The sequence below is a fragment of the Gopherus flavomarginatus genome, chromosome 14 (assembly GCF_025201925.1).
Source record: "Gopherus flavomarginatus isolate rGopFla2 chromosome 14, rGopFla2.mat.asm, whole genome shotgun sequence".
NCBI lineage: Eukaryota > Metazoa > Chordata > Testudines > Testudinidae > Gopherus > Gopherus flavomarginatus.
The window spans coordinates 27,662,316-27,682,900 of record NC_066630.1 but is presented as its reverse complement, the minus strand read 5'-3'; the positions used below and the strand labels follow the sequence as shown (position 1 = coordinate 27,682,900).

At 40.0% G+C, this 20,585-nt stretch overlaps 1 protein-coding gene across 2 annotated transcripts in view; it reads right to left on the bottom strand.

Moving 5' to 3' along the window:
- Positions 1-20,585, bottom strand: part of TENT4B (terminal nucleotidyltransferase 4B) — a 52,444-nt gene that overhangs the window by 8,869 nt on the left and 22,990 nt on the right. For both annotated transcript variants that reach the window (XM_050922543.1, XM_050922544.1), the window contains 5 exons: positions 19,277-19,400; positions 14,981-15,027; positions 10,968-11,088; positions 8,624-8,731; positions 734-862 (listed from right to left, as the gene is read on the bottom strand). In XM_050922543.1, the coding sequence (XP_050778500.1) occupies positions 734-862; positions 8,624-8,731; positions 10,968-11,088; positions 14,981-15,027; positions 19,277-19,400 (529 nt within the window). The remainder of the gene's footprint in view (positions 1-733; positions 863-8,623; positions 8,732-10,967; positions 11,089-14,980; positions 15,028-19,276; positions 19,401-20,585) is intronic.

Here is a 20,585-nt window from a genome sequence, read left to right as displayed (position 1 = left end):
TTAATGAAATTTATGGTTGCATTCCATGCCAAAAAAACCCACCATCTGAACTGTCTCCCTTTTGAGTCTCGAGAGAGAAATGAAATGGTCAACACTTAAGCTACTGTCTCAGTCTCAGGGTATGTCTATGCTGCACACTCCTTACAGCGGTGTGTAGAGTACATACACTGCATGCCTCCCTAGCATGGGTATAAACAGCAGGGGAGACTGTGAGGCACTGCTTAAGTCAGTAGCATATACACACACCAGAACCTTAGGGTTTATAGCCCATATGATTCTCTATATGCCCACACAGCAACTCCTATGGCCACACTGCTATTTTTAGCAGCATATTGTCCCACTGTCTCCCCACTGCTAGAGTCTTTCTCCATCACAAGGAAAGACTCCAGGAGCGGGGAAAGGATCTGTCAGCTCCCTGCAGCAGGGACAGACTCCAGCAGGGTGGATCTGTCAGAGTCTTCCCCTGCTTGCAGCTAAAGACTCCGGCAGCAGAGAGAGGCTCTGGCAGCTCCCTACTTCTAAACTGAGCAAATTTAATCTGCAAGTCACCGAGTGGCAGATCTGCAATGCATGATGCCATTTTTATAGTCACTTTTCAGAGTAGAACCATACTATAAATTTGAGGGAAAATGTAAAACAAAAATTAATTTTAAGTTAAAATGCTTAAGTAACTTAAAACAAGAAACAAATCCTTTTTGCCCTAATAGCACCAATAGTTTTTCATTTAACTTACCTGGAGGAAGCTGACAGCCATTAAAAAAAGACTATAAGAACCAATTCCACCTGTGAATACTTCATTAAGGTCCCTCTGTAACAGGAACTGTTTTAATACTAAAACTAGATATGGTAATACAGGATATTTCTGGAAAAGAGTAACACAGATGTTAGGCTAATATTATACATATGTACATATTTGCTGTGAAAACTACACTGAAATTGGCTGTTCATAAACATTGAGACCAAGATAAACATATAAACAGTGACTCACTATATAAAATGGTAAAGTGACGGCCAAAAGACATCTACTGGCATTTTTTGGACATATAACAGAGAAGAGGTGGACTTAACGTAGTTTGCTTATGGACAAAACAGTTTTTGCATTTAAATTAATGAGGGGCAGTGGTCTTCCATTACTAATATCTATTTCAATAACTACAGCAGTAAAGAGGAAATGAGCTGGTTTTGTTTGAATCAAAACACACAGCCATGCTACTTTTCTTACAAGATTAGACAAATTTGCACTGAGAACTAAGGGAAAGTCTGGCCGACGTGTAGCAGGACACTTAACAGGTAACACACTCCCCACTTCTCAGTGATATCCAAAACAAACTGAAGCCTCGATCCTGCAGACACTTATAACTTAACACCTTTGGAGTAGCCACTGAAGTACCTATTAAATACAGAGTCATTAAATCTACAAACTATTTCAGAAAGTACAGTGACTTACCTTAACAGTGACTGGTTCTTAGAATGTGTTCTTCTGCAGGGATCCCACTCTGGTTTCTGGCTACCAGTTCTCTCTCTACAGATCTGCGTTTCAAGGGTCTTATCTAAATGGACTGCAGGGCTCCCCCCAGCACAGCAGGCATCAAATCTAGTACCTGCAACTAGTGAGTAGTGCTGGACAGAAGTATATACTGAAGTTCCAAATTGCTGCCCTGAAAATTTTTGATATAAGGACATTCCTCAAGCGTGCCAACAAGATAATATGGGTCCTAGTAGAGTTTACTTTAATATGAGAGGATGGAGCTAATTAATTTAGTTCATAGGAGATGTTAATGCCATCCAATACCTATTTCATGAAAGTCTCTGGGTCATAACAGTCCACCCTCCAGTCTTGTCTCCCAGTGCTACAAATAGTCTAGGTGACTTGCAGAAAGGCTTTGTTCTACAAAGGTAGTTGGAGAGGGCCCTCAAGACAGAGCACATCAAGTTTTGCACCTTCATGAGTTTAATGAGTTTTTGTTTTTTTAGCTGGGAGGGGAGACACACTGGAAGGTTCATATATTGATTCAAATGTAAGTCTGAGACCACATTTGGTGAGGTCTGAGAGTTACCTTGTCTTTGTGAAATATAGTATAAGGAGGTTCTACCATTAACACCTGAATCTCACTCAACCTTTGAGCAGAGGCAACAGCTACTAAAAATGCTGTCTTCATAGAAGGGTGGCATAAAGAGTATGAAGCTAAAGGTTCAAAGGGGTCAGGGGGCAATTAATTAGGTCCAGGAATACAATATTTAGGTCCCAGGAAGGGGAAAAGCCATTACTGGGGGAAATGTGTGGATCACATCTTTTTAAGAACTTAGACATAGATGGGTATCAGAATATACTGGAGAGTGACAAGCAGATATGAACCCTAACCAAACTGACTGAATGTCCCAAATGTTTCAAGGGTAACTAGTCCATAACAGGAATAGATGGGGATTGAAGATCACGCTGAACATCCCAGAGTGAAAAGAGTTTCCATTTGGAACTATACATTTGTCTTGTAGAAGCCTTTATGCTTTGAATCAAAATATCTTGTACCTCTATGGAGTAGAGCTCCGTTCTGTCAGATGTACAGACCAGGGGTCCATGTGTATGATCGAAGTACCAGAACTGATGTACTTATGCTGGTACTATCAGTATTAGCCAGCTATTGTCCCATCTTACTCTTCTGGAGACTAATGGGATTAGCAGGAAGGCATACATCAAGTGTCCGTTCCACTGGATCAGGAATGCATCCAAAAGGGACCCTGGGTTCATGCGTCCTTGGGAGAAAAAATGCGAAGCATTTCTTATTCAAGTTGGTGGCAAACAGGTCTGTGGTTGGAAACCTCATTTGAGGAAAACTTGATTGAAGACCAGGTCTTTGAAAGTCTACTCATGACTTGTAAAACAGTCCGCCAGATTGCTCTGAATACCTTGTAGTGTAGAGCTTTGCGACTGATGTAGTGTTGTATGCACTAGTCCTGTAGATGAAACTGCCTGTTAGAGAACAGATGATGTCACTCTACCCTCTGTTGACATACTGTGTCACTGTAGTCCATCAGGACTTGAATGGTAGCAGGAAAGATCTGCATGCTAAAGATATCGAATTCCAGTCCATGTATAGATGAGTGTGTTGGAGATCACCAACCTTGTGTCTGAAGTCTGTCAAGAAGTTCCTCCAGTCTTGTTTAGAACCATCTGTTAACAGAATTTTGGTGGGAGATGGGAACATGAATATGATGCCTTCCTAGGCTTTTTGCAGAGTGCAGAGAGGACAGGACTTCTAAGGGACCTACAACCTGAACATTCATGCTGTAAGTGCCAGGTTGATTATAACTACCGTTGATGAGACAGAGGGCAAAATCTGGAATACAGTATCACAAGTGTGAGGACGCCATGTGGTTCAACAACCCAAGAGTCCTTCTCTATAGTTCTCAGCTGACTGTATAAATTTGAAATGAAATACACTATGGTGCAAAATCTCCCCAGCAGGAGATAAGCTCTCACTGATGTGGAGTAAAATACTGCTCCTATGAATGTCATTGTTTGAGTGGGCATGAGAACACACTAATTGATCTTGAGGACTAATGAGAAGTAGAGAATTTGTACTCTCTGATGATCTACTGGACCAAATCAGCCAATTATCAAGTTCTGGATAAATGTGGAGGCTCTGTCTTCATAAATAGGCTGCCACTAGCTAGAGGCATTTGGTAACGATTGTCGGTGCTGTGGAAAGTCCAAATGATAGTATTCTGCACCTGTAGTGCCCAATTCCAACCGTGAATTAGAGGTACTTTCTGTGGGCTGAATAGACACATGGAAGTAGGCATCTTGCAGGTCAAATCTCACCCTGTCTAGATCTTTCAGACTGGTATGTGTTACAGAAGCTAGAATGATCATCCTCAACCAAACGGATGAATACAGTCATCCGCCTGAAGTCTAAGTGAGGCATCATTCTCCTTCCTTTGTCAGCATAAGGAGGTACCTTCTCCATTGCACCAATCTGTAGAAAGTAGTCCACCTTTTCTTTCAGCAGTATCTCATGAGAGGGGTCCCCAAGGAGGGACAGGGCTAGAGGGTGAAAAGATGTTAAGGACTGAGACTGGAACCAATAGCTTTTGATGAGTTCCAGGATCCAGCAGTCTGTAGTGATTTCATCCCAAGCCTCCAAAAATAAAGAAAGATGGTTGCCAAATGGAGGACAGAGAAGTATACCTCATATAGATCAGTCCAAAAAACTCTTGACTATGGTGTCAAACTTGCAGCTTCTGGCTAGATACTGTGTGGCCTGTAATAGTAGAGGAGGTCAGTAGCATGGTCTTTTCTTAGGAGAGTCTGAGGATTGTTCCTGGTAATAGTACAAGGAGGCTGGTAAGGCATAGGTAAGGTTTGATGTCTACCTTGTCTCCTTCTCTGAGCTGGAATCTAGAGACGCAGGGACTGAAGTGTTGTTCTAAAGTCTTTGAATGAGTGGAGTGCTTCCTCTGTCTTGACATTAAAAAAGGCCATGATCTTCCAATGGCAGGTCCTCAATTGTGAGGGCTCAACTTCATTTGATATGCCCAATGATTGCAGTCATAGCGACCCGTGCATGGTGATAGAAAGAGTCACGGTCCTTGCAGCTGCGTCTAAAACATCTAGTGCTGTTTGCAACACAAACTTGGCAATCAGCTGACCCTCAAAAAATGAAGTCCATGTATATGGAATCCTGTGGAAATCTGTCCAGGAACCGGAAGATCTGACCCAATTGCTTTCTAACTTGGAGGCTAGCAAAAAAGTAGATCTTTCTTCCAACCAGGTCCAGTTTCTTGGATCTTCATTACTCAAATAAATTAGGACAGCCATGTTTTGTTTTTCTGCAGCCATTACCAAAGATCCTGGAATTGGATGGGTGTAAAAATACTTGAATCCCTTTGAAGGGACTTGATAAAGGCCATTTGTCTTTTAGAAGTGGCTGAGGCCTGCCACAGTTCCTTGGCCATTTCAAGGATGCCCTCATTCATGGGCATCACTAGTCTACCTGGAGCCACAGAGTGCAAGATACCAAACAGTTTGTGACCTTTCTTGGACAACTTCTGACAACAAGGTGTCTGCAACACACTACATTAGGCCTTAAAATCATCAACAGTGGATGGGACAAAGGGATCAACTGCTTCATCCAGTAAGGATGAATAAATCAACACAGGTACAGAAGGGTCTGCCTATTCCTCTTGATGATCACCACTACTCCGAATGTCTTGCTCCAGCTTGTGAACTTGACCCCGTTGAAGTACTGGTTGTTGTTCTAGGAGGCCCAGCAGAATGAGGCAGTTTATTTCTAGGTGAAAGGGGTCTTGATGATCAGGGTCCCAAAAACTGAGTCTGATAATTCTATGGTGGCCAATAGGGCCAGATCTGCACACCACAGTAGTATAGCATGTGAGGCCAAGTTGGAGAGATTTAGGGAACTGAACCCTTCTTCATTCATGTTTCTTACAGTGGGTAGAAGCATGTCCTGAAATCTCCTCCTCTAGCTCCCACTCATGAACTAATCCAGGGAAGAGAATCTTAACCCCAGGAAAAGGGCTGCTGATATATCCTGATGAAGAGGAAGCAGATGAATAGAGGGGCTAACCTCTGAAGAGTAGGATTTTGAAGAGCCTGGGATGATCTTTCATGAGATATGGTTATCTGTACAAAAGAGGCTGATGTTCCATAATCTTCAACTTACAGCCCAGATATAGGCCTTATAGATGTTATCTGAGTCAGGCTGAGAACAGAAAATTGTAGTTACACCCTAACAGCTAAGTCTCTAGAAACTATAAATGTACACAGTACCGAGACTGCACGTATGGAGGAAAGTGATACTGTGAAGATTCACACTGATGAGTCGCATGCAAAAGAGCATACACCAGGCAGTAAATCTGATCTGCAGTGTGGATCAGGCTTTGAAGGAAGAGCAGTGGCAGAGTGACAACTATGCCGACTCTCTCGTTTCCTCTTTGACAGTACCAGGGAAAGTGATCTGTGCTGTGGCCTTAGAACTATGCCCCTTTCTGCCATGATCAGTGGGAGAATCTGACTGACTCCTTGAGGCCTATACTGATTGTTTGGTCCCTAGAGACAAGGCAGGAGGTCTTCTGGTAGCTGTGGAGACCCAGTTACCTGAGATGTCACCCTGGCTTACTGGAGAACAGGTCAAATGCTATTTATGAGCACAGAACCACAATCTGACTCACGATTCTCTGCGTCAGGAATGCCTTCATTGATTGCTCTGGTAGAAATAATTTCAGGTGAGCATCTCAGGATTCTAATTTGAAGAAAGATCTATAGATGGAACACTTGTCAGGAACGTGGTCTTCTCTAAGGCAAAAAGAAGTATTTAGGATGCCTATTCATTTAGACATAGCCAACTCACAGGAAGGGCAGGACTTAAAGCCCAGATTTTGCTTCATCCATGAAGTCAATGCCTCAGTACAGAGGATGCTCATATTTTCTAATTATTATTTAATTTTTTTGCCAACAGGCTAAATAGTACTAAACTAAACACATTAATCCTAACTCTAATAGAGGAGAGCTACAGGGTTCTAAATGGACACAGCTAAGATCCATCATTCTGTCACAGGAATTAAGAAAAATCTGAGAGGCAGCTAGGCCCTTGAGTGGGGTGGAGTATGAGGATGTGTAGGAGACAGGTACAACCCCAGTTGACACAGTTGGCCAAAATAATCCAATCTTGGTCTCCTGGGGCACATGCACCCTTAAGAGTGTGATCCATGTGGACAAATACTGTACTCAAAGAATAATTCTTCTGGTGGAAGATCATGAACAGTTTTGGAACAGGTATTTAAACTAGAGGAAGAGCACAGAAATGTATTTAAAGACAAGGACCCTATCTTGTAACACATATGCACAACTTCAGTAAGTGGAATAGTCTCGTGGAAGCCAATGGGGCTACTCAAATGCCTCAGAGTTAAGCGCAAAATTGGAGCCTTCGCAAGCGAAAAATAATGCTAACATTCTCATCAGCTATTGAAACCCCTGACGTCTGAAAATTTGGCTCACAACCTGACGTTACTACAGCAGAACTATACTATCAATTTTTAACATTAAGGGTTAAATCCTGCTTGCCTTACTCATGTAAAAAGCTTTACTGAGTCAAAAGGTCTGAGAATTTTGCTCTAAGGTTATAACTATTCAAATAGTTAAGAGACTAGGTGGGTGAGGTAATGTCTATTATTGGACCAACTTCTGTTGGTGACAGAGAGAGAATCTTAGGAGCTTACACAGGAATAAGCTCAAAAGCTTGTCTTTCTCAACAACAGTAGTAGGTCCAATAAAAGATATTACCTCACCCACCTTGTCTCCCTAATATCCTGGGACCAGCATGGCTACAACACTGCATACAAGTCAGTCTCTGTAGAAGTATCCATTTCAACTGTTGACCATGGTTAACAAGTTTTGATAAAATAAAGAAAATATAATAAAGCAGTTACCATTAGAGAAGGAATAGCCAACACTAAATGAGACTGAAATGTATCTCTCTGTGTATCTACATAGAACAGATATAGTATATATATTTTTGGCTTTACCAAAAGAGGCTTACCATGTATGTCTAAAGGTCTGAATAAGAGAAAGGGGAAAGGAAGTAAGTTCAAAGATTCTGCACAAGGTTTTAATACACAAAGCTATTAAACCTACCAGACAGTTAGATTCTGTAGACTAAGTCAAAATACAAAAATAACTGCAATAGATTTGTTCTCATCATTTTCATGACTTAATATGTCATTTTTCAATTAAATACTATACAAGCCTGACAATTATTTTAGCTTTCTGCACCAACCTCTGGTACTAATCATTGCAGGCATGAATAACTAAAGTAGTAAAGATAGTTAGCCAATATCATAATTTCCAGAATACTTTTTATGTAGGTGACGCTATATAATTATGAACTATATTACCAGAATGCCTTGTACTCATGCTAAGCTTTACTGTGGAAATTCACTACCAGTCAAATTGTTGTAAACTTTTTTCTTTGTACATGCAGAATCCATCAGAAGCAAGAAATGTGCTCTGGTAAATTTTGTTGAGCATGAACAGTGTACTGGGTACAGTTACTGTCAATGTCTCAGTGGTCTAAAGCTACTTGTACTCCACTGTCTACCAATATCTGAAATACGTACAAACCTAGAAAAAGAAAAAGGTGTCTCCAATCTGTTGTAAACAAAGGGAAACAAATATGAGCACAGTTAAGCTCATAATTTAGAACAGAGTGAAGATGTAACTGCTGCAATTGGTAATGTATAAACTTCTCTATATTATGCTGATCTATCTTTGATTAATAGAGTCTGGTTATCTGCTGTATGAGCAATAAAGAAACTGAACTCAGTAAGACAACATTTAATTACTGATGCTAATGCACCTTCTCTTGCAAACATATAGTTAGAATTTCTCTGTATACTTTCCATGAATATTTAATTTCAGATTGTTTAGATAACAACATGTTCATCACTTTTTTTGAGCCTTAAGAGTGGCAATATTTTGGTTCCAGACGGACAAAGGATAAAGAAGTAGGGTGTTTGAATATTTGATTCTGAATTTTACTTTACCCCCTTATTATAAAGTGAACTATCAATTACAACTCCATAATGCTAGCATAAAGCATTATCTAACCTTGATAAAATCTCTGATGAGTTGGGCTGCTTTAACCCCATTCTGTACATTAAAGCTGATATCGACTTTTACTTCAGTGAAGGAATCTGTCAGTTTAATAATAGGTACCTGACAAAAGAGCAAGAAATAAAGTTAATATTTAACTATTTGAAAGGGAAAAGTTTCCAAGATATATTTAGCTTCATTACTAAAAGATGATGTGCAAATACCTACACTAGCAAATTTGAACTGTTTTATAGATTTGTGAAGGCAGGGAGGGAGAGAGAAAGAGGAGAGAAAGATTGCAGGAGCGCTGTGAATTTATAGATCTACCCCTTTTTTACACATTTAATTGAATTGGGAATGATTTTTAACTCATATTGAAACTATTTCAATTTAAAATCTGTTATGCATAACACTGTTCTGAAACATTTTAAAATGCTGAAAAGTGAGTATCGTATATACTCAAATCATAAGCCGGTTTGTTTATAAGCCAACCCTCCCAAGATGGATAAGTAAAAAGGGAAAATTTATTATGACCCATTCATAAGCCTACCCTATAATTCAGAGGTCGGCAAACTTTGGCTCCTGGGCCATCAGGATTAGCCGCTGGCAGGCCAAGATGGTTTGTTTACCTCGAGCATCTGCAGGCACAGATGTAAACCTAAGTAAACAAAGTGTCCTGGCGTGCCAGCTGCTTACCCTGATGGGCGGATACAGCAACTGGTGGGGAAATCTTTTTGGGGGGAGAAGCTGGTAGTCAGGGGAGTAACCCCCTATGACCCACCCCCTATGACCCCACCTCTAGCCTGGGACCCCCGCACCTTCCCCATCCCATCCCTTCCCACCTTATCTGGAGAGGACCAGGGGAGGATGTCTGTGGCCTGGCTGGAGTTGCTCTGGCAGCGTACTCTGGTGGGTCAGGCGGCACAGCCACAGCCTGCTCTGGGGGGAGGGGGAAGTACGAGCAGCATGGTTACAGCCTGCCAGCCGCAAAGCTGCAGCTGCTTTGGAGGCTGGGGAGGAAGAGAAGCGTGGCCAGAAGCAGAGACACACTTGCCCCGCCTCTTCCCTTCTGGCTCTGCTGCCTCTCCTTGCTCTCTCTGCTTAGCCTGGTGGGGGGCTGGGGGGAAAGAGAGGGCAGAGCGGCATGGCTGCAGCCTGCCAGCCCAGGAGCTGCAGCTGCTTTGGAGGCTGAAGGAAGAGCAGCATGGCCAGAAGCGGAGAGACTCTGGCCCTGCCTCTTCCCTTCTGGCTTTGCTGGCTCTGTTGTGGGGAGGGGTTGGGTCCCACCTCTCCCTCTCTATACCCGTTCAAAAGCCGACCCCCTTCTCTGGGGCTTCCCTTTTTTACTAAAAATGTCGACTTATGAACAAGTATATACAGTAGTTTGAAGTCAAAACAGTATAAATTTTTTGTGAGAAGAGGGCGACAAATGCACAACAATTAAGGATCTCTGATTTCAAGCAAACATTCTTCATGAGGCTACGTCTTCACTACCCGCCGTATCGGCAGGTAGCAATCAATTTCTCGGGGATCGCTATATCGCGTCTCATCTAGACGCGATATATCGATCCCCGAACGCGCTCCTGTCGACTCCGGAACTCCACCAGAGCGAGTGGCGGTAGCGGAGTCCACAGGGGGAGCTGTGGACGTCGATCCCGCACCGTAAGGAAGGTAGGTAATTCGATCTAAGATACTTCGACTTCAGCTACGTTATTCACATAGCTGAAGTTGTGCATCTTAGATCAATCCCCTCCGCTAGTGTAGACCAGCCCTGAGAAGAGGAAAGAGACACACTGTGTAGGTTTACACTGCACACTAATTCTGGGCTCCCACTCAGGTCTGAGCCCAAGACCCCTTTACATCCACATAGAAATCAGTCTGACTTGGGCCAGCAAGCACTCAGAAGCCAGGTTCTAGGACCCTGCTAAGGGGATGGGTCAGAGCCCAAGTTTTGCTGTGGTTTGGGGTCCAAGCTCTGTCGTTCTGCAGTGTGGATGCAGCTCAAGTCACAGACAGAGTCAGAAGGTCTGTATAGTGAAGTATGGATGCGAGACCCAAGTCTAGTAACTGTAAGCCCAGGTTTACAATTCAGCATGGAAGTTTAAGACCAGGCTCAAACACCAACTCCTCAAGGTTGGGTCCACAAACCCAGGTTTGCAGTGCAGTTTAGACAAATCCACAAATATCACAGCAAATCTGTCCATAGATTAAACAAATTACAAGACACATTATGAGTAATAAAATTGTCACTAAATAAGCAGATTTGATTCTGAACATCACAAAGCAAAATCTGAGTAAAACTATACTATTTTACAAAGCAGAAGTATACTTGAAGATATTAAACCGGAAAAAGACTTACAGTTGCTTTGTCTAGAACCTTTACTGAACCTTCATCTGCTACATTGTGCTTTCTAAGAGCCTCTTCCAGGGTCCACAGAGGCAAAGTCTCCCATTTTCCAAACACAACTAAGTCAATATCACTGTAATTGCAAGAGAATATAAAAACAGAAAGTTAAAATATGTACTGACGCTTGGTTTGGTGGGCGTTTAAAAGTATATGATTGGAAAAACCCCAATAAAAAGTAAAATAAGGAAAACAGCTCACTGAATTCTCTTAAGCAGGAGGAAGATAAAAATTAAAATACAATAACATCAGATTAATCATTTTTTAAATGTCTAAAATATACTAAGGGAGACAAGGTGGTAACATCCTTTACTAGACCAATTTCTGTTGGTGAAAGAAACAAGCTTTTGAGCTCCACAGAGCTCTTCTTCAGGTCACCTTAGCCTTCAGATGGAACTCAAAAGTTCTCTTTCACCAAGAGAAGCTGGTTCAATAAAAGATATTACCTCAGCCACCCTTGCAGCTCCCAAAGCCTAGGACCAACAGTTACCACACTGTAAATGTACTAAATCAGATAGCAAGCTACCATCCTGACAATTTGATAATGTGAAGAGGGATAAATGAATCCACCTTTCCATTAAAAAAAACAATGGAAATAGTGTTCAGAAGAACTATGAGCTGTTATGTATGAAAACAGTTGATGTAATGACTACACTAATCAGAGTAATTTCTAAGTATATAGAACAACCTTGAAACCCTTGGGTTTTAACTACTTTCCAGCCTACTGTGCAAACTGGCTCCCTTTCTTCCCCCCACCAATGAACTGAGAAATATCAAAGATGGAACCCTTCACCAAGAGAGATTACACACCTGTTCACTAAATAAATACTGAAGCAGAGTTTTGAAAAAGGTTAAGTAGGCATTTAGTTATTTAAGTTGTTTTAACTAAGTCTCAGTAGTTTTCCTTTGAATATGAAAATAGCAAGTCCTAATTAGAATTAAACAGAGTATCTTTAGCTGCAGGAGAGAGAGATCCATAGGAGCCCAGTTTGGGCTGTAGAGGAGATTTGCAGAGGATTTTTTTCCTCTGATGTGTGCATGAAAGGAGTGGATCAAACTGATAGAACTAATTAACTATCCAGTATTACACTACAAGTTTCAAGAAAAAACAATTATTTCTTTATGTGCATGAACTAGCAGTGTCTTCAGACAGAACAGATTTCAGAAATCAATAAGGATAGCATCCATCTAATGGTAATTACAGCCTTGATGAGCATTCTAATAGTAATTTTAAAGATGCCTAGATGACACTACAATTTTATTAGGGTCCAGTAAAGTCTTTAAAATTTAAAAAACAGTGAAAACTTTTTTGGAGGCTTTGAAGAAGCTGAGCTATATATTTTTCCAAACTTCTTTTCTGGTTTGTAGTTTAAGGTCTGCTTTCCAATCAGGCACTAGACCAATCTGACTTGGGTAAAGAGGGAGGGATTTAGGCCTAGAGAGATTATTTTTCACCAATAAATTGGCTTGCCAAAGTAAACGGGGGGGGGGGGGGGGGGGGGCGGAAGAGAGAGAAGAGAGAAATACTAGGGAATCTACCTTATTTCAGAAGTTATTTTCATGCAGATTTTAGAATTTTGTACTTTTACAAAAACCACATTAGGAACTTTGTCTGCCTGTGTGCAAATTCTAATCAGTGTTAGCAACAGACAGATTTAACATCAGTGCCACTATATACTGTTTAGCTGACCAGGAACAAGCACCGTTCAGCACATTTCAGACAACTGTGGTTAAAACCTTCTCTTCTGAAATGGTGCTGAACACTATTTTGTTCTGATCTACGCAGCTAAATCAGGCTCAGCTCATTGCTCACACAGTTTTGGAAGCAGCAAAGAATGTTTCTAGTGTGCACCAGGCCAGAGAGAGCATATACATTAACACCCTAAGTCTACATATTACCTGAAGGACAACACTACTTGATCCCCATCAGATGAACAATCATTATCTAATTAGTCCTCAGCACTGAAGTAATTGGATAGTCAAGGGATTCTATTTTAGAACAACAGAATCAAAAAAGGCCAGCAAACGGTGTTTTAATGGGAAAACCTCAGATCTAGACTAACTGTGTAACTAGAGATGAATAAACCTCAGATCTAGACTAACTGTGTAACTAGAGATGAATAAAAAAATTAAAGAAACACTAGAAAATTGTGTTCATGTTAGAGACTAACAACAAAGTAGACTGAAGAGGCACAGTATACCACGCTGTCCTAAATTCTGTTTTATTAAAATCAAATACTCCAAGCATTGGAATTCTTCTGAATAGCAAAGTAGGCAAGCTCCAGAGCAACAACAACAAACAGGAAAGAAAGGCAGGCAAGACAGAAGTGCCTCTGACCACTGCACCAAGAGTTCTGAAAGATTTCAATTAAATTCTCACAATTGAGTTCTGGTAGTGAATAAAAACTAATTTTACAAATTGTAATCAAAATCTGAACCACTGAAGGGCTCAAAACAAATGCCAAGCATCAAGACTGGAGCAGCAAGGGGATTAAAGTCTATTGGACATGTGAATAATGATGCATACATTTCTTGCACTATCAGCACTAATCTATTTTTGATTAATCCAAATAATCTGAAGAAGAACAAGGCCAAATTTAAGCAGGCAAAATGTTTTCTTGGGGAGGCGGGGAGGGGGTGGAAATCTGTGCTTCTGAGAGGCTTACTTGTCGGAAATTTAGCAACTCAGTTTGATTTCTTTCTTGTTGCTTCATAAGTCAAAGCCAATTATATGAAGAAGTTTCTTTAATTTAGTTCCTAATTTTAAGAAGCATTTTCCTCCTAAGAAGAGATGAGAAACAATAAATGTGAACAGAGAATAATATTGTAGTCAGGTTTGGGAATCAACTAATTACTCATTCTGAAATGTTCCCCGGCAAAAAATGTTTTTAAAAGGTCTTTAAAGCATAAACTATAGCCTTTGAATTGCTTACAGGACTTTATCCTGTAACCATTAGGGTTTGAAGATTACTTATATTTTCCTTTTTAATTGGCAAAATTATTTCAAATTCCTACATACAAGATCTTAATGCGATCTTGCGATGAACTTTGTTTTGATGGAAATTAGTAATGGATTTAGCTAAGTCCGCAGTTAGCTATTTTAGATTTCTCAGTGATAGACGCTTGAGCGGGACTAAATAAGACACACTTCATCTTCATATGTTGATAGCTTTAAGAATTCTTTTGGTTTACGTGGATTCTTAAACAGGCTTTATTCTCCTATCTTTGCGGACAAAGACATCTACAATCATTTATGTCAACCAAACTGTCTATGTAATATGCTAATGTTTGAATTTCTTCTTCTAGAAATTGGATTCAGCTTCTTTTAATATGATAAATAGCTTAATACTTGACCTCAAATGTCAGGTTTAAAGGATATCACATGCTGGAAAAATCAGTGAAGTGGGAGAAATCTAAAATTTTACTTTATTTAATCTTGTAATTAGGCTGAATTACAAAACTAAGTTTATACTTGATAATATGATCAAAGGGGTCACATTTTAAATTAATGCAAGCAGGATCTAAACAGGTGGATGTGTCCTATTTCATATAATCCATCAATCATTCTTTATATTTTACAATGTATTTATTGAGAGGGCTGAATAAAAGTATAATAATATTTACTTTCAGGCTTGAGCAGTTTTCAGGGATAGTCAGACATTTTAAAGCATGAGGCAATCTTTTAAAAAAGACAATATCTTAAACATCACTGAAACAGGTACTCTATAAAAATGCCCGTATATAAAAGTCAGCTTTGAATATACATATATTGATAAAAAACACATGAGATAAGTCAGTAGTTAGGAAAACAGTAAGATAACAAGTGCATATTCCACCCCAGGAACATTATTCTATCTCAGTGCACACAAATTCAATATACAGCAATGGGGGATAAAGGTAAACAGCAGAGGAAGAGACTTCACAATATGCCTAAACAATGTATAAGAAGTTACTGAAAAGGTACTAACCTAGTAGGTAGATATAAACCAGTTTTAAAACTTCCAAATATCTGCACCTGCAACAGAAAAATAGGGCATTAGAATGCACCTTTTAAATTTCTGAACAATTATTTAATTGAGTCACTAGAAAAGTTTGACTATTGCTACCCTCCACTGGTAGTTTTAGGTATTACTGAAATATTTAACATGACCATAAAACAGAGGAGTCTGGCAAACTCAAGTATTTACATCTTTAACTTTAAAAGATTAGAAATAGAGCAATGTAGCAATAGGCCTAAAAATATTCATGACAGTAAGCAGCTGTACAGATAGAAGACTATCAGAATAAATATTATTTCTAATTAAAGTGCTACTCGTGACAATAGAGTTCTACCTCCATCAGCTTTTCCATTACAAATCCCTCATTTTAAAAAAGTACTTAAGTGTGTAAGAAACTATTTTTAAAAATAATACTAGAGAAAAGCATCAAAGAGTTTCATACAACATCCAGGTAAAAGAGTTTGTGTTCTAACTCTCAAGCCATTTATACCTTTGTATTACCACAAATATATATTACCATCTACTTCACAGAAGTGTTGCAAGCACTAACTTTTTGGAGTGTGCTAGGAGTGCTATTAATACTATACTTCAGCATTCTTATTGTGTTGGTGCAGGTGCATTTTTTCGCTTGCATGTAAACTATTTACATTTTTGCTAACATCTTTACAATCTTAGTGCATGTCTACACTTAAAATCCTCCAGTGGCACGGATGAACTGATGCAGCTGCACCATTGTAACACTTCAGCAAAGACACTACCTACACTGATAAGAAGGCCTCTCCAGTCAGCGGCATAGATACTCCACCTCCCTGAGAGGTGATAGGTATGTTGAAGGGCAAAACCCTTCCATCAACATAGCACTGTCTACACTGGAAGTTAGGTTGGTCTAACTGCACTGTTCAGGGGGTATAGACTTTCCACCTCCCTGAACAACACAGTTTTACATAAGTTGCTAGCATAGACCAAGCCTTACTGACATCTTCCTTCTTTCTTGGATTTTGCAGACATTAACACAATGCTAATGTTTCTAAGAGAACCTTTACCATGCAATGTACCCAGAGGTATTCATTCTAACACAAATCCTGACAACATCCACAATTAATGAAAAATAGGAACTCTTTGCAAGCCAGTTTATATTCCTCTCCCCTCCCACCACAATGTTTAAAACAGTGAATTTTATGTTTGCCAATTTAAATAGACTTAAGCTCACTAATGCCCATCTTGTGTCCAACTATGGTATTGTCATAACTGCACAAGGTATGCAACATCAACTGTTCTCTGACAACGTGGAGGACTGTGTAATATCTAAGTACAGTTAACGATAATGTGACAAGCTTTCCTCTGAATTTCATTGTATGACAACTTTTGTTTATACAATACTAGCAAGATTTAATGTTCACGTCGTCAAATTCTTTTATTTTATTTTAAATGCCTTCACATTTAAAAAAAAATCACTAAATGTTGTTCAGTTTCAGTGTAATTAAAGCCTTTCTTATGGTGGAACCCCAGCTGATGCCAAGAACAATTCTCACTTATTAGGAATGTTTCCTTCTAAGCACATCCTCCTCAATTAAGAGAGCAAATGCAATTGCTGAAGTCTATAAATCAAGTAACAGTTTTACCCAATCAACTTTTTATCCCTTTCTTAAATGCTGTGGGGGATGCATACAATGTATGTGCCATATCTTGTTTTAAAGTTTCATTCATGGTGACACGTTATTTTATTGTCTGTGCTCATAAATGGTTTCAACCTGCTTGTTCATAGTGTTTACATCTTACTGGTTGTGTGTTTTGGTGTCAAAGTATACAAGAACACTTAATCTTAGTTAATTTCAAATTCAAGTTACACTGTATCTAGATTTGTCACATCTGAGACTTACAGGATTTAAAAAAAAAACAAACAAAAACTTGCATGTGAAGTTAATGTGAATAGCACTGGCTAGAGCCATAGACAGAGACCAGGCACCACTCAAGCTTCCCCCAGTAAAACACCAAGCAACTAATATCCTTGGGGCAAGTGAAATGATATCGTATTTCTAAATTACATTCTATGGAGTTAATTTATTGTAGTAATGCTTTATTTAAAATTAACAACAGAGTCAACAGTTTAAATTTGAAAGCACATGCAAAGATTTTACAAGATAACTATAACAATAATTTGAGTCATGAGCTAATATCTCCTGTCTGCGTGTTCCATTCTGTGCATCTGAAGAAGTGAGCTGTAGCCCACGAAAGCTTATGCTGAAATAAATCTGTTAGTCTCTAAGGTGCCACAAGTACTCCTGTTCTATCTACACCTCTGACTGTGCAATGACAGGCCGAGGCTGTGGCCATGCAGTTTCGGGCTCCATCCCCCAGCCACGGGACTTTGGGCTCTGGCTACGGGGCATCAGGCTCTGGCCCACAACTGTCTCTCCCAACCGCCCACCTGAATCACCCCTGGCTTCTGCTGTCTACCCTGACCCCTGCATCCAGGGCTTAATTTGTCCCCAGGTTTACTGGGGCTGAGTAAGTATGCTGTGAAAAGTGATATTTGTATGTTTGTTAATATCATTTTTAACAACAGGACTTACAAGCTAGCAATAAATAAAGTACAATGATTTTGGACATGAATATGTGCATATTTGTTTTTCCTAAAGCTAATAAGTATTTTAGGGAAAAGTGTGAGAGCGGCCACCAGCAAGAGTTGGTGGCTGCACTCTGAGACCACCAAAAAAATTGTCTTGAGAAACCCTGATCTAAGTCATGGTTCCTTCCTACACCCTCCCTTACACCTGTATGCACATAAGCTTCTCTTTTCCAGCAGGACAAGCCATCTCAATGCAATCAGGTAGGCCTCCCCAACCAGTCATGTTCTTCTACACTTGTGCCTTACCTCACACTCTTAGGTAACATTAAAAAAAAAGTTAAGAACTAATGAGATGCATGGTAACAAACACCCAAATATAATTCTGGTTAGATCTCATACCCTTCCTTTGTTGGTAGTATATCTAATTTAGCTACCCTGACCAGGGCATGTGTTCATATACAATAAGTCTTCACTTAACATTGTAATTATGTTCCTGAAAAATGCAACTTTATGCAAAACGATGTTAAGTGAATCCAATTTACCCATAAGAATTAATGTAAATGGGAGAGTTAGGTCCCAGGGAATTTTTTTTTTTGCCAGACAAAAGACATTATATACAGTATAAGTTTTAAACAATTTTAAACAAACAGTTTAATATTGTATACAGCAATGAATGATTGTGAAGCTTGGTTGAGGCGGTGGAGTAAGAGGGTGGAATATTTTCCAGGGAATGCCTTGCTGCTAAATGATGAACCAGCACTCAGCTGAGCCCTCAAGGGTTAATAGGCTGTTGCTAATGTAGCCTCACACTCTGCAAGGCAGCATGGACTGAGACAGGAGGAAGAAAACACAACCGATGCAGGGCAGTAGCTGCAAACACTTCCCTGCAAAAACCAAACATGATGATGAGCCCACACTATCCAGCTGGAGCACACCACTCCCTCCTCCAGACAGCACACACACGGCTGCGCAGGTGCTGACTTTCCAAAGTGCTGGGGGTGGATACATGAGTGAGAGAGAGAGAGAGAGACGTGCATTGCCCCTTTAAATACACTGACACTACTTCAAGTACGTTGCCCTTTTAAGCAGATCAGCCAGTTCAGACAGGAAGCAACAGCTTCCAGTCAGATTCCTCCTCTCTGACCCTCACCTCAGCTTTGTGGAGAGGGGGTACAGAGCAGGGAAGGAGGGAGAAGCAGGGGGACATCCTGATATTAGCACCCCTCTCTCCCCCAGCAAGCTCCTGAGAGCACCTCCAAGGCAGAGGGCAGGTCTGGAGTAGCACATCAGGGGAACTGATGGGGGAGGGGGCTGCTGGCCACCCCTGATTCTAACCCCCGCAAGAAGGGGCTGCTCTTCCAGAGAATCCTGCAAGCAGTGGACAAAGCAGGCAGCTGCTAAACAAAGTTATAAAGGAGCATTGCACAACTTTGAACAAGCTTGTTCCCCAATAGATCAGCAACATAACGAAACAACATTAACCAGGACAACATTAAGTGAGGAGTTACTGTACATGTCTAAAGTATCAAGCTCAACTATGATGCCATAGAAATAGTGACTATCTTCTATATCACAATTTGAGCATATAGTTATATATGACATAATGGGGAAAAGTGGTAGTGTAACAAAAAAAGCTGTTTACAAAGACACAAGCAGAAACAAAGCTTTTTCATTAGAGCATGCCAAGTCCTACTCACATCTGCATTCGGCCAGAGCTCCTTAATAACGTTTTCTATTCTGTTCACCACTTCCATTCGCATTCTTTCTTCTTCCGGTCTGGGAGACATGTACTTGTAGAAATCAATGATTTCTTCATGAAGACTGAAGAGAGAAAAGTAGGTAAAAGAGAAAAATTAAAATGGCTGCTATTATCTCAAATGGTTTAGAAATATTTCAAGGACACTGAACATTAACTTTCAACAAAACTATTATCTGCCTTCAACAAAAGTAAATTCAGATTTATGGAAGTTTAATTTCAACACAATCTGCAAAACAGGATATTCTTATATCATGTTCATGAAGAATGTGGAAGTTAATCAAAGCTGCTTTTGGTCACACTAAAAGTGAAAGAAATAGCACCACTAAATATGTTAACATCAGCATGATATAGAAAGCTTTAAATCTTCAAAGAAGTCTCTAATGATGAGTTCAGGGTATGCACAGTATCCAAATATTTAAACAAAAGCCTTTTAGCTAACCTTTTCAGTTAGTCCCTTGTCATCAACTGAGTCATCGCCTGTGTCAGCACAAGTGATTTGTTAATCCACACAAAATCAATTCTGAGACATTTAAACAAATGTGAACTAACATAAACAGTTGTCTGTAGTTAGAGTCATCTCAGGTTATATGTACCTATTTGCCCACTCCTAAGCAGAAACATTCACACTAAGCACTGTATTCTCCTATTAGTGTTAAAAAGGAGTTGTGTGCACACATCAGTGGAACGCAGGGTAGAATGAAGTCTGCAGTCAGCTGATCAGCTGCATTGTTTTAAAAATAAGTCCTCCCATATTTTGGGTGGGGTTTTAATAAATTATGCTTAGTGTAGCTGTTTTAACACAAGTCTCGATCCACAAGTCCAGGAAATTCGTGTATTCATCTGCACTAGCACATAGCAACATCCTCCTGACTAACCAGAAGACTAAAGCCCATTTTTCACCAGGTTTTCTCTGTCACCACCACCAAATTTAAAAACAGTCATTGAATTCCTGCAAGACTAAATAAATCCCTGACATAGGATTGATGAGTTTATTTCACTTGTTTCCTACAGTGGCCATTATAGTAGCAGCTAGATGTTTTAAAGAGAATTTTTTTTTAAAAAAGTTAATTGTCAAAACAAATGCATCTTGCCTGGAAGCTCTGATGGACTGCCAAGAAGAATGATTTACAAAGTTGAGGTCCTCAGATTGGAGATGAAAAAAGTATTCCTAGCCTCCCCCTCACTGTCCCTGTCTCCCCCCAAACACACACACAATGGAAGCTATACCACAGATGTCATGAAATAGA